Genomic DNA, 15,046 nt, shown 5'->3' on the forward strand with positions numbered 1-15,046 from the left:
GTGCTCAGAATACATACATACATACGCTGCGTTAATGACTATATATCGGAAGGATTAAACACCTTTTAAGGTAGAAGGGATAAAAGGCTCAACATCAAACCAGTGAAGTTCAAGGATGAATGATAGTTGATATTGACGCTGTCACTATTATTTTTAAGTAACCATCAATGTCAATATGTAAAATAAAATCAACAAACATCTGCTGGGGAAACTCAAATTTTTGTTTTAAGTGAAAGAAGGAGTCACAATTCCAAGTGGAAAACCCCAGTATTTTTCAAAATTTGAGAATAAACACATTGGCATGACATAGTAATTAACACCCATATGTGATTCAGAAAGTTGACAGTTTAAGTCCCATTTGATGGTCCTCGGAACATAATGCAAATGGATAAAATGTGAATGATGAATACGGAAAACCTTTTGAATTATGTGAGCCGAATTGGTTTTACATAGAAACAGAAAATACAAGTAGGCCATTCAGCCCTTCGAGCCAGCACCGCCATTCAATATGATCATGATAACACACTTTCATTCGGGAAATAGAGAACCACTTAAATGTTACATTTGAAATTGAACATAAAGCTGTCGGGAGAAAAAACATCAACAACATGTCACTTCCCCACAGAGGTCAGACAGCATCATCTCTGAACTACTTCAACCAGGAGGCCATTGAAATTGACAAGCAATCACTCCTATTGACACTTTTGCAATGTATTTCTATTAAACAATGCAATACAGTGGTTAGTATTTTTAGCTTGCAGTAACTAAATTAAAAGTATAGCTATTAAGAAAATGTTTATTTTTGAAACAATAACCTTGCCTTAGCGAGTCTGAAATTCTCAAATCCTTAACCACTGACACAATTGATTTTATAAACACGATTTTCTATAACACGAGTTAGAAACACAACTAACTGTACCTTAAAGACATGAAATGGTGGAGTAACTCAGCTAGTCTGGCAGTGTCTCTGGAGAAAAGGAATAGGCGACGGTTTGGATCAAAACCCTTCTACAGACCTATTCCGTTTCTCCAGAGACGCTGCCTTACCCGCTGAGTTACTCCAGCAATTTGTGTGTATCTTTAATGTAAACCAGCATCTACAGTTCCTTCCTACACAAACTGTATCTTAACGTCTATGGACAGGTACTTGTGACTTCATCTTCACTACACGGCACTTACTTTATTGTAACCAACATTAGAATTACAAACATTTTTAAATTAGTCCAAATCGCTTGCAGAAATTGGATTTCAGAAACTTGTGTCCAAGAGAGTAGACATGGAAGAATTGAGAATGAGGCGTCATGTTTAAAATTATGGAATCATTCATTTAAGACAGTGATAAAGCAATTTTTATTCTCCCAAGGATTGCAAAACAGTGGAACTTTCTCCAATAAAGTGCACTGGAAGAAGTCTTTGAATATTTTTAAGGCAAGGTATATAGATACTTGACAAGCAAGGAGGTGAGAGGTTACTGCAGACAGAAGTGAATGTGGAGTTGAGATTACAATCAAATTAGTTTGATATTACAAAATGGTGAACATGCCCAAAGAGAAAGAGCAGAAATTCAACTTAATTCTAAATTAATTCACAACAATTAAAGTACTTTGATTAACATATATCCAAACGCTGTTCATTAAATTGTCAGCGGCCAACAGCAAATCTCCGGGCATTACTGATTGAAATGGTATTCTGATGATTAAAATAATTCTTATTCACTTAAATAATCAAAACAAATCTGAATGTAACTTAAATTGAGGATTTGTTCTTATCATTAGATCTTTGCATCTTCTTTAGCCACCTGCCTGCAAGGTCGCTTGACTAATAGAAAAAGAAATCAGCAATAAACTGTTATTACTCCCTAAGTGAAAGAAATGCCACAGATGAACTACTTACCCAATCTATGAAGAAGCAAGTGTATCATGTCATTTAATATAATTCACAAAAGTAAATTGTGCCACTTTAATTTGCCCAATTTATGAAACTGCTACATAACATTATTCAATTGAATAAATATGAAATACTTACTTCTTGCGAAATCATTCCAGGTACCATTATCTTCAAAATTTGCCATATCCTTCCAAAGAAAACCCCATCTACAACTGCTTTTTCTTTTTTTCCTTCTTTCTGGAGAAAAGAAGACAGGGTACACTATTGCTAAGCAACTAAATCGAGCAATCAAGGCTGTTTAAATGAATAACTAAAATTGCAGTGTATTTTCTCAATTGACTCACCTCACCATGTACAGAAACTTTTCCATCAAGCTTACTGTAATCAAAAGATTTATAATTTAAAGTGTAAACTAGAAACTTCCATATTTAGGAATAAAGCATGTTAGCATTATTTCCATCTTTTCAATGGGTGTTAACAAAATTGTTGTCTAGAAAAATAAATATGAGCCCCTCTCTTTCCTTTATCATCCATCCTGTTTTCTGAATTTTCAAACACATTTCTGAATTACCAGTGTCAAGGGCATGGCAATTCAGCCTGCTTGTCCAGTTTCTTCACTCCCACTTTCAAAATACATGTCATCACCTACTTTTCCCTCTTGCTTGACTTTCATTCCTTTGTTATGTCACTCATTCTTTTTATAACATCTGAATCTAATGGGCTCCAACCACCAACTAAAACCCACCAATGGCTAATTAACTCCCCAATTTCACTCTTGAACCTCAGACTTCCCACGCAGGAAGAATTTGTAGTCAGTCAGTTGAAAAAGCAGGTAATGAGAGGAGTCTAATGAATAGTCGATTCACTGAAAATACAAATATAACTTTAAATTGGAATCCAAACCTATAGTGATAACTAGATGATTGCAACAAATTGTAAAAAGGCAGTCATGCTATCTAGCATTGGGAAAGAGTGATGCAGCACAGTGGCATAGTGGTAGACCTACTGCCTTTCAGCACCAGAGACCCGGGTTCGATCCTGTCTTGTCTGTACGGAGCTTGTACATTCTCCCTGTAACCTGTGCGGGCTTTCTCTGAGATCCACCCACACTTCAAAGATGGACAGGTTTGTGGGTTAATTGGCTCGGTATAAATGTAAATTGTCCCTAAAATGTGTAGGACAGTGTTAGTTTGCAGGAATCATTGGTCAGTGCGGACGCAGTGGGCCGAAAAGCCCGTTTTCACACTGTACCTCTAAACTAAACTAAAACCATAAAAGGTTAAATTATTAGTTTTGTTATTTGAAGAACACAGTGCAGAAGCTGATTACAAATATATAAAATGTGCCACAATATCAGTATGTATCCACACTGCCACCACCCTAAACATTCATTCCCTTCAACATCATCTTACCACAGCTGCATTTACCCACATGAATACAGCACCAAATACACTTATGAAGCTCAACACCAACAGGTCGAAGCAATACCATTAATTATTCATTCCCATCATTACCAACACACAGTTGCTGCAGTGTGCACCAACTACAAAATGAAATATTTAACCAGAGCACTCCAACAGTATCTCTCAAACCCAAGAACAAAGGCAACAGACTTATGGGAACACCTACAGCTATAGACTTGCTTACAAAGTGCTTGCTGTCCTGACTTGGAAGGATATCATTTCTGGAACTATATTTAGTAACCTCCACCCAACAGCATCGTGGGAATACCTGCACCAACAAAACGGCAGCAATTCATGAAGGCAGTTCACCATCATCTTCTCAAGGGACAGGTTAATTAATGTTGACCTGGTCAGTGATGCCAAGACCATGCATATGGGATGATTACTCAGCAGCAGGCAAAATTCTTGCCGTAATCTTTCAATCTTCCTTGAATATGCTACCAGATGACTTGAGGGTTTCTTGAGGTAATCCTGGTATCTAAAGGTCAGACATTCTAATGACAAGAAGAGGCAAATTAGCTCTCCAGAAAGCTACTAATATCAAAGACCTACACCCTCTTCTCGTTGCATCAGGAAAGAGGTGCAGGACCCTGAGAACCATTATCTTCAGGTTCAAGAACAGCTTCTTCCCATCAACCATTGGGATCCTGAACAACCCAGCACAACCCGAACCACAACCCTACCTCGGCACAGAACTACTATGAACTTTGTACCAAGATCTCGCTATGTACTTTGCCTTGATCTACTTTAGCTTGAACAACTGAGTATTTATTTATTGCATATTTATTTGATGTGTTGTTGCCTAATCTGCAGGAAGTAAGAATATCATTGTTCCAGTCCTGGTTCACATGACAATGCAATATTCTTGAATGAAGGAGGTAAGATTGTGGTGGAAAGAACTGTAGATGCTGGTTTAAATCGAAGGTAGACACAAAATGCTGGAGTAACTCAGCGAGATAGGCAGCATCTCTGGAGAGAAGGAATGGGTGACGTTTCGTGTCGAGACCCATCTTCAGTTACCCATTCCTTCCCTCCAGACATGCTGCCTATCCCACTGAGTTACTCCAGCATTTTGTGTCTACCAGGTAGATTGTGGTGTTCTAAAGAGCTATTATTAAGCCAACAGATATTTTGTATATATAGTGGGTTGGGTATACAGTACTGGGCATATTAGACAATGCAAAACTTGTAGATAAATAATGCCACTATAAACAAGATAGTAGCAGGCTTCAGGAGGTCCTAGACAAGTAGCTGGAGGCAAATACGGCAGATTGAAATTAGTCAGACATAAGGTTGTTACATAAAGGTGTTCAGGATTCTTCAATCTCAATATCAATCTTTGAGGAGACAGTAGGTGAATCACTTATGTCAGGATACCCAACCTAATGCACAGAGACTGTTTGCAATTAAATGTACCAATACATAGATTGAGCAATGATGCTATGGATCACCCGGTTCTTGGGATCTGTAAGCTCACAGCTTGGTATATCCCTCAGTCTACATTACAATCCAGTCATGGGGCCAACAAAAGTATAAAGAGCTTACTGGGAACAGAAGGTAGACAAAAATGCTGGAGAAACTCAGTGGGTGAGGCAGCTTACTGGGAACACAAGCTGGTGTACCTAAAAATGAGGTTTCAACTTGAAGTTGCAAAACAGGATAACATGCATCCTAACGAGATAAAACAGCAGGTCTACCAGACTGATTCCTGGGATGTCAGGACTTTCATATGAAGAAAGACTGGATAGACTCGGTTTGTACTCGCTAGAATTTAGTAGATTGAGGGGGGATCTTATAGAAACGTACAAAATTCTTAAGGGGTTGGACAGGCTAGATGCAGGAAGATTGTTCCCGATGTTGGGGAAGTCCAGAACAAGGGGTCAGTTTAAGGATAAGGGGGAAATCTTTTAGGACCGAGATGAGGAAAACATTTTTCACACAGAGTGGTGAATCTCTGGAATTCTCTGCCACAGAAGGTAGTTGAGGCCAGTTCATTGGCTGTATTTAAGAGGGAGTTAGATGTGGCCCTTGTGGCTAAAGGGATCAGGGGGTATGGAGAGAAGGCAGGTACAGGATACTGAGTTGGATGATCAGCCATGATCATATTGAATGGCGGTGCAGGCTCGAAGGGCCGAATGGCCTACTCCTGCACCTATTTTCTATGTTTCTATGTCACTGACAAAGCCAGGCAAGCCACAATCACTGGAGCATATACCTTTGCAATCCTTCCAAATCTAATGATAAATAATAGTAAGCAATTAACTGGGTGACAGAATCACCAAAAACATCACCATCTTCAATAATTGTGAAGCCCATCTAACAAGTGTCACGAAAGAGACAGAGGTCTTTGCAACCACATTCAGCAGGAAGTAGTGAATGAATGATCCATTATGGCATCATCCTGAGATTCACATTTCCATAGAAGCCACTTCAGCAGAAATTGTTTGCACCACATTATATCAAGACGTAGATATGAGCAAAGTGTAGAGCAAAAGCAAGAGGACCAGACAGAATCAGAATCACACTTTATTTGCCAAGTATGTTTTGCAACATACGAGGAATTTCATTGGCCAGGTCAGTCATACAATTACAAGTAACAGATCACTTCAAATAACACATTTTAACATGAACATCCACCACAGTGACTCCTACACATTCCTCACTGTGATGGAAGGCGAAATAAAGTTCAAGTCCTTCCCTTAGTTCTTCCTCGGTCGTGGGCCTCGAGCCCCCATTGACGGGATGTTCTCAACTCCCGTAGTCGGCGGCGTTCTGGCCTTCCGTGTCGAGGCGATCTGCTCCTGCATTGGGGGCGGGATGTCAGCTCCCCCGCGCTGGACGATCGAACCTCGCGTCGGAGCTGGTGAACCTTCTGCGACGTTGGAGCACCCGACTCGGCCTCACCCGAGACTGCGAGCCCTTGATGTTGATTCCGCGGTGGTCGCGATCCCAGGCAAGGGATCAGCTCCGATGTTAAGTCCACGTCCCGCGGTGGGGCTCACGACAGTCCAAGGAGGCTTCCAGCTCCATCGATGGTAGGCCGCAGAGCCCGGAGAATGTGATACGAAAATTGATCACATCTCCGGGAAGGTAATAACCTGAAAAAAAGTTTCCTCCGATCCTCTCCCCCCTCCCCCCACATAAAACAAACCGAAGAACATTAAAACAAAACTTTTAACAAACTAAAAAATAACAAAAAGAGTGAAAGACGAACAGACTGTCGGCAGGGCAGCCATCGTATTCTGGCATGGAGAACACTCAGATCCCATGATCCACCAACTTACCATCTGTGGATCAATTTTCCCATGAGGTTGGTCAGGAACATGGGTAGGTTTGCTTTTGGAGCCAGGCTTCGGAGCATAGGCTGGGCGTGCAAGTGGAACGCGAGTCAGGATCAAGACTGGGGTCAGGATTGTATGAGGATTTATATAGAAGCAGAAACCCAAACTTACAAGCTGAAACCTACATAGAAGTCATATAGCCAGAAAGAAGCCTTCTGTATGCCATTGTGGCCATAGTGTCATTGCCAACTTCCTTGGGGGTATCTGCCTTTTTAATTATCTGCGGGAAGGTCAGGACCTTCACAGTGAACAGTAGGATGCAGGGAGTGTTATTGATCAGAGGGATATAGGAGTACAAGAACATAGTTCCCTGAACATTGTGTTACAGGTAGATAGGGTGGTGAAGAAGGCTTTTGACATGCTGGCCTTCGTCAGTCAAAGAATTGAGTATAGAAATTCTGACATTATATTACAATTGTGCAAGATGTTCGTGAGGCCACACTTGTAGTATTGTGTTTATTTTCAGTCACCCTGCTGTAGGATACTATTAAGCTGAAAAGAGTGCAGAGAAGATTTACAAGGATGTTGACAGGACTCAAGGGGCAGAACTATAGGAGAGAGAGGGATGGAGGACTTTATTCCTTGAAGCGCAGTAGGTAGAGGAGTGATCTTATAGAGGTGTATAAAATTATGAGGGGTATAGATAGGATAAATGCCCATTCCTTTTCCACAGGTAGAGGAATCAAGAACTAGAGGGCATTAGTTTAATAGGAGAAGGGAAAGATTTAATAAGAACCCGAGGTACAACTTTTTCAGAGGTTGGTGGGTATACAGAACGAGCTGCCAGATGTAGTTGAGAGAGGTACAATGACCACTTAAAAGTACTTTCGACAGGTACATTCATAGGAAATGATCAGACGGATATATGCTAAACAAAGGCAAAGGGGATTAGTTTAGACAAGGCATCTTGGTCTCCGAGTTGGGCTGAAAGGCCTGTTTTTGTGTTAAATCATTCAATGATTCCAAATTTGTGCCCTGTCCCTCCTGAGAAGAGGACTTGGTGTTCCGAAGAATTGTGTTTCAGAACTAATCACACCTCTATCTAAGCTGTTGCATTGGTTATTACATTCTCATATACCCGATAATGTAGAAAAGTACCCAAGTATGGCTTATCTACAAAAAGCAGAACAAAGACAATCCAAGTAATCACCGCTCACTTTACTATCAATTCTCAGAGAAGTGGTGAAAGGTGTCACCTCCAGTGCTATCAAGCAACACTTACTCACCTACATAGTAGTGTGGAAGAGGCTTTTGGATAGGCACATGGATATAAAGGGACTGGAGGGACATGGATCACATGCAAGCAGATGAGAGTAGTTTATCTTGGCATCATGTTCAGCACAGATATGTGGGTGCCAATGCTTTGCTTGGATTTCAACAGGGCTACTCTCTTCCATACTTCATGATACAAAAACAGACCAAATAGCTGAATTCCAGAGCTGATGTCAATGTGGCTGCTCGTGGCATCACGATAACACCTGAATGACTGTGGCAACAAGGAGTCCAAATATAACTAGTGAATGAGCTTTAAGAACATTCAGCAGGTCTATCAGCATCTATGGATGGAGAACCTCAGTTAACATTTCAAGTTAATGGCCTTTCTTCAGAGATTGCATACTTTGCAGCAACTGACACACCAAAGTCTAAACAAAGTCTAAAAAAGTTAAGATTATATAAAGTTAAGATTGTCATGAAATGTTCTCATTTGCCTGGGGAAGTAAAGGTCAATACAATCCAGAACAAAGCAGCCCTTTCATCAATCTATCCATTCATTCTGTCAGACAGGTATTCCCCCGTGACTGGACCACATACAAAATGCACTGTGGTTACTCTCCTAAGCTATCTGAACAACACAACCCAAATCTGCGACCTGTGAACAAGGGTAGCAAGTTCCATAATGACTTGGAAATATAAGTAATTCCTTCATCATTCTCTTGACATACCGAATAATAGGAGTTGAACTTCATCATAGGGCTGCATCAGTTCAAGAAGATGGCTTATCACCACTCTCTCAGATGAAAATTAAAAATGGAAAGAAGCATTAGCCTTGCCAGCAATGCCCACATTCTGTAAAATTCATTGAAAAAATAACTCTCACAATACTGCAGATTAACCCAAAGGTTAAAGGGGGGAAATTGAAGAGGGACCACAGGGGCTTTTTTTTCACTCCGAGGGCAGTCTGTATCTGGGATACAGACTAACCTAGAGAAGTAGATACAATTACAACTTTTAAAATCATTTATACACGTATATTGAAAGGAAGGGTTTAGAGGAATATGGGCCAAATGCAGGTAAATGTGACTAGCACAGTGAGCTAACTTGGTCAGTATAGGCAATGCATTTTTTGTCCGTGATGCATAGCTCTATGACACTACTTTCGATCAGGCGCTAAACAAATGCAGAACAGAATACCACTTTGGAAGTGGAAGTGTTCCCCGACGTGTTCAAATGTGCATGTGCAAATTCAGCCCTAGATTCCTAAAGAGATTAATTCTTCTTTTTAAATTAACAATTCTGAAATAATCAAGAGTAAAACATCATGAACCATCTCAATTCGGCCACTGCCATCCTTCCAAGGGTAAGGGGAATTAAAACAATGCTTCAAGATTGATCTTTCCTAGCTGCGTAGCCGGGGAAGCAATAAAACAATGTTTCAAGATTGATCATCCATAGTTGCGTAACCCGGGAGCAATATGCGCTTAAAAAATCATTAAATCTTAAAACCCTTGGTTTGCTCAGGAGGAGGATGGGGATATCGCAGATGCCCATTCATTCCCGGCAGCTTATGTGGTCGCAATCTTCTCCTCCAGAGGTGACTAGGCCGGTTGAAACCCACGGCCTCGATTAGCACTCGATAGTACTCCCAGCCCCGTCCTGTTATTCGGCACAAATCCACGCCCCGTACCTGTGCGGTGTGCTGTTCTTCCGTCTCCTGGCGATCGCAATCAGGGCCAAGACAGCGGTGGCTCCGAGAGCAGAGTTTTTCACCGTCAGGAGTTTGCTGAAAGCCGCCATGGCCGTGACCGGAGAACGTCGCGAGCGCTGCCGGGATGGACGTCCCTCCGGCTGTCAATCACACCTCCGCGTTGTCACTGCGGAGGGGACTTTAACCTGAATGCAAACCACCCAGAGGAAACCCTATACGTAAACCTTGCACACATCCTCCCAAAGTATTCATATTACACTTAACTATTGCATTGCTCGGGTTCTCACAGAGCACGAGTAGCAAATCCATGTTGCGTTTGCATTAAAGCTTACTTACGTCCTCTATATATCTATCTATATTACTAAAACTCTGTTCTTGACCGGTTTTGGCTTTCTGTGCTGCGGTTTACGAGAGTACGCTCCACCTACGGCCGTCAATTTTGGCCACCTCGCTCAGAGCCCCCCTCCGCCGCATGTGTGCCGAGGATTTTTCCCGTCAATGAAAATTGACAGAGATATTAATGTTTTTACAACATTCCCCATTCTCTCTGCTGGAGGGAGGGGGAGGGACTATAAAACCAGGAAGTGGTGTGCCTCAATCAGTCTCTGCAAGTGGGGTGCCTCAATCAGAGCTTTGAATGACACTGACAAATGTCTACAGCATTGTGAGTACCCTTAATTTGGTTTGAAAATGAAAATATGGTTAGAGGTAATAAAGCACTGCCTGCAAATGGTGGTTTGGGTTGAAGTAAAAATGCACTCTCTCTCCCTCTCCACTCCCCCCCCCCTCCCTCTCCACTCCCCCCCCCTCCATCTCCTCTCCTCTCCCCCCTCCCTCCCTCTCCTCTCCCCCCCTCCCTCCCTCCCTCTCCTCTCCCCCTCTCCTCTCCCCCCTCCCTCCCTCTCCTCTCCCCCCCTCCCTCTCCTCTCCCCCCCTCCCTCCCTCTCCTCCCCCCCCTCCCTCCCTCTCCTCCCCCCCCCCTCCCTCCCTCTCCTCCCCCCCCCCCCTCCCTCCCCTCTCCCCCCCCTCCCTCCCTCCATCTCCTCTCCCCCCTCCCTCCCTCCCTCCCTCTCCTCTCCCCCCCTCTCCCCCCCTCCCTCCCTCTCCTCTCCCCCTCTCCTCCCCCCTCTCCCCCCCCCCCTCCCCCCTCTCCTCCCCCCTCTCCTCCCCCTCTCCTCCCCCCTCTCCCCCTCCCCCTCTCCTCCCCCTCTCCTCCCCCTCTCCTCCCCCTCTCGCCTCCCCTCTCTCCTCCCCCTCTCGCGCCTCCCCCTCTCGCCTCCCCTCTCAACTCCTCCTCTCACCTCCCCCTCTCGCTCCCCCTCTCGCCTCCCCCTCTCCGCCCCTCCTCTTCCCTCCCCCTCTCCCTCCCCCTCTCCCTCACCCCTCCCCCTCTCCTCTCCCTCCCCCTCCTCTCCCCTCCCCCTCCTCTCCCCTCCCCCTCCTCTCCCCTCCCCCCCTCTCCCCTCCCCCCTCTCCCCTCCCTTCCCCCCCCTCCCTCTCCTCCTCCCCCCCTCCCTCTCCCCCTCCCCCCCTCCCTCCCCCCTCCCTCTCCTCCTCCCCCCTCCCTCTCCTCCCCCCCCCTCCCTCTCCTCCTCCCCCCCTCCCTCTCCTCCTCCCCCCCCCTCCCTCTCCTCCTCCCCCCCCTCCCTCTCCTCCCTCCCTCTCCCTCCCCCCCCTCCCTCTCCCTCCCCCCCTCCCTCTTCTCCCCCCTTCCCTCTTCCCCCCCCTTCCCTCTTCTCCCCCCCTTCCCTCTTCTCCCTCTTAGCGTAAGTGCGGGAGGGGGGGGGGGTAGTTAGTGTTGATGCTGCATGCCGGCTCCCCCCCCCCCCCCCCCCCCCCCCCCCCCCCACAACTCCATGTTGGGGGAGCAGACCCAACGGGTCTGCCCTTGGTCTAGTATATATATATGTATATGTATATGTATATGTATATGTATATGTATATGTATATGTATATGTGTATATATATATATATATATATATATATATATATATACATACATATATATATATATACATATATATATATACATATATATATATATATATTTTATTTTTTCTTTTGATATTGCCTCTGACATCATATGCCCCTAGAGAGGAGCCTTGGGGTGGCGACAGCAATGCTTGAGACCTTCAAACATCAGCGGGGAGCAGTATAATATTTTGATTTATTTTTACTTTTATATCACGATCATTTGATATATAATTCAGAGGAAAATAAATACTGTATCAAAGAATTAGGAGCAGAGAAGGCCCTCTGGCGTTTGAGACTGCCATTGATGGGGATCACGTTTGATCTCTGGAGTGGAAAATTGGAAAGATTTGTCACTCACTTAGTGAAGAAATTTCTCCCCAGCTCATGATCCCGACACTGATTCCATACTCTAAATTCTATATTCCGAGGAAACATCCTTTCGACTTTCATCCAGTTGAGCCATGTAAAAATTGTATAAGTTTCAGTGGTTTAATCTCTTATGATCTTCGACACAAATATTAGTCCAATGAACCTTTGCTGCACCTGTGCAATTACATCCTTTTTAAAGTATGGAGACCACAATTGTTTAGATGTGGTTTCACTTAGGCTACAGATAATTGCAGCAAGCCTCTTTAACCCTGCTCTCAAATATTCCCATTCTATAAAGGCCATTCTACGATTTACCTTCACAAATGCTTACTGCGCCTGCATGTTAGCTTTCAATGTTGTTCACAAGGATACACAGGTCCCTTTAAACATGAGCACTACCCAAACTCACGTAATTTAAAAAAACACTGTTTTTTTGTTTTGTGTGTCAAAGTGGATAAGCTGAAAATTTTGCACATTATATTCCACCTGCTGCATTCTTGTTCACTTACTCAGGCCATCTGGAACAAAAAATAATAACTGCAGGAAGAACTCAGACCCTTTATCTTGAATATAGGAATGGGCTGTAAAGAGTTGGGGAATTATCAGGTGAAGGCTGTGCAAGAGTGATCTCCTGGAATGATAAAATCTGTGATGATATGGGAGACATTACTGAGCCAATGTTTGAAATTTATTCCATTTGGTTTTATTTGTTGTTGAACATATTAAAAATGTAAATTATAATTTTCTTTTCTGTTTCTCCTTTCTCTCTCTTCTAAGCCAATACTTCTTTCTGCTTATTTCTCTTTCACAACTGATGTGAAATTAAATATACCATTTCTAATTGCATTTTCATCTCAATTCTTCAATAGGATTGATTAAGGAATGTCTGGTACCTTGCTTTGAGCCATCATATCCCAGTTACAAACCTACTCCAGAGTTTTAAATGTACAGTAGCACATCGTACAGGAACATTTGTACAGCACAGGATCAGCCCCCGGCTCACAATGCCTGTGCAGAACATGTTCCCAATTTTCACTAAATCTATCTTCCTGCACATGGCCTATATCCTTCCAATCCCCGCCTCTTCTTGTGCCTGTCTAAATGCCTCTTAAACATTGCTATCACATGTGTTTCCATCACTTCCCCTGCCCGCGTGTTCCAGGCACCTACCACCTCGGTGTAAAGATCTCTTTTAAACATTCTCCCTCTCACCTTGAAGTTGTGCCCTCTAGTTTCCTTCACCCTGGGAAGAAGGCACTGACTATCTACCCTTTTTATGTCACTTAGACAAATATCTTGGCTAATACTCCAGTGCAAAGCAAAAGGACATGTTGACAGTGAAAAGTGTCACGCTTTGAATAAGCCCTTAAATCAAGGACCTATCTGATCTCTTATTGTTGTGAATGATTTCACAACACCACTTCAATAAAGAACAGTGCAGTATTCTTTGGGGTCCCAGTTACATATATATTTTACTCAATGCCACACAAAACACATTATTGCATTGTTGTTCACAAAATCTGACTACCACATTTCTACATTAAACAACAGCTACGTTTTACAAGTCTGAAATTTTCTGACAACCATCACATGTGGAACAATATGACATCAACAAAAGTTCAACTTCTTTGTTAAAGGATCTGATTCATCAGAAAATAGTCCACTCTTCCCTATACCAGTAGGACTTCTTGGTCATGAGACACTAAAAACCTGTACTTATTTAGAATATGGATAATGATCACCTATTTCCATACAAAGGCATTTGATTTTTTAATTAACAAAAGCTTAAGTTACTCATTATCTTGGTGAAGCAGAAAGGTGGAAATACAAAGACGTGCATTGGTTCCAAACGATGCCACATCAGGAGTGCAAGATAAAATTAAGTAGAGGTTCCGCCTTTGTGGTTGTGGTAGCCTTGGATTACATCTGGTGAACACATCTACTTTATGTTACTCTATTTTATCTCTGTACCGTCCACTCCCCTGACATCAGTCTGAAGAAGGGTCTTGACCCGAAACGTCACCCATTCCTTCTCCCCAGAGATGCTGCCTGTCCCACTGAGTTATTCCAGCATTTTGTGTCTATACTTTATAACTTTGTAAAAGTGCTCTGGCTTTCATAAAAAGCTCAATGCCAACTATCCCTTTAGTTTCATTGTCATTAATTTCTATTTCGTGTATAGAGCTAACATGAATATAATTGGAAATCCAGATGCCGGTAATTTGATTTATGGTAGTGAAAGAAATCCAGAACCAGGGATCACAGTTGAAGAATGGGTAGGCCACTTAGGACTGAGATAAGGAAAACCTTCTTCACCCACAGAGTTGTGAATTTGTGGAATTCTCTGCCACAGTAGGCAATGGAGTCCAATTCACTGGATGTTTTCAAAGAGAGTTAGATTTAACTCTCAGGGCTAAAGTAATCAATGGATATGGGGAAAAAGCAGGTACAGGGTACTGATTTTAGAAGATCAGCCATGATTATATTGAATGGCAGTGCAGGCTCAAAGGGCTGAATGGCCTACTCCTGCACCTATTTTTCTATGGTTTCTATGAAAGTGAACAGGAGATCCAGGAACTAATGGAGACCAAATTCAAGATGTCCTTCGATTGGACACAGAAGAAAAAGTAAAAAGATCTATGAACATCTGAAAGCCAAGATCCAACAGAAAGACCATGACCTGAAGAAAAGATGATGGGTGGAAAGAGAATAAGAAATTGAGAAATTTGCTGATAAACAAACATGTGGATTACTCAAAACTGTCAAAGCTATCTGGCCAATGACAAAGGGGCAGGCAATGCCTACTGGAAGGAAAACGTTGAAAAAACCTACACAACTGTGACTGTAGTTGACACGTCTTTGATGTCATTCCTCAATGAACTATTCAGCACAGCTGCGCAGCAACCCTTGACCCAGAATAATTTTTTTAAACTGATAGGCCACAGATATTATACCTGCTGAAATTCAAAAACTTGGCAGTCCCTTTGAACCTGCTCTGCTATTTATTGATCATAGTTGACTTTCCACCTCATTGCCATTGCTCTGCACTATTCCCATATTCATGGATTCCCATCATATCCAGAAAA

At 42.8% G+C, this 15,046-nt stretch overlaps 1 protein-coding gene across 1 annotated transcript in view; it reads right to left on the minus strand.

Annotated features, from left to right (window-relative positions):
- Positions 1 to 9,766, minus strand: part of abcd3 (ATP binding cassette subfamily D member 3) — a 38,165-nt gene extending 28,399 nt beyond the window's left edge. Inside the window, exons 1-3 of the mRNA XM_033028917.1 lie at positions 9,597 to 9,766; positions 2,232 to 2,265; positions 2,026 to 2,124 (exon numbers count right to left, since the gene is read on the minus strand). Of these exons, the coding sequence (XP_032884808.1) occupies positions 2,026 to 2,124; positions 2,232 to 2,265; positions 9,597 to 9,706 (243 nt within the window). The 5' untranslated portion in view covers positions 9,707 to 9,766. The remainder of the gene's footprint in view (positions 1 to 2,025; positions 2,125 to 2,231; positions 2,266 to 9,596) is intronic.
- Between the last annotated feature and the right edge of the window lie 5,280 nt (positions 9,767 to 15,046).

The sequence above is a fragment of the Amblyraja radiata genome, chromosome 10 (assembly GCF_010909765.2).
Source record: "Amblyraja radiata isolate CabotCenter1 chromosome 10, sAmbRad1.1.pri, whole genome shotgun sequence".
Taxonomy (NCBI): domain Eukaryota; kingdom Metazoa; phylum Chordata; class Chondrichthyes; order Rajiformes; family Rajidae; genus Amblyraja; species Amblyraja radiata.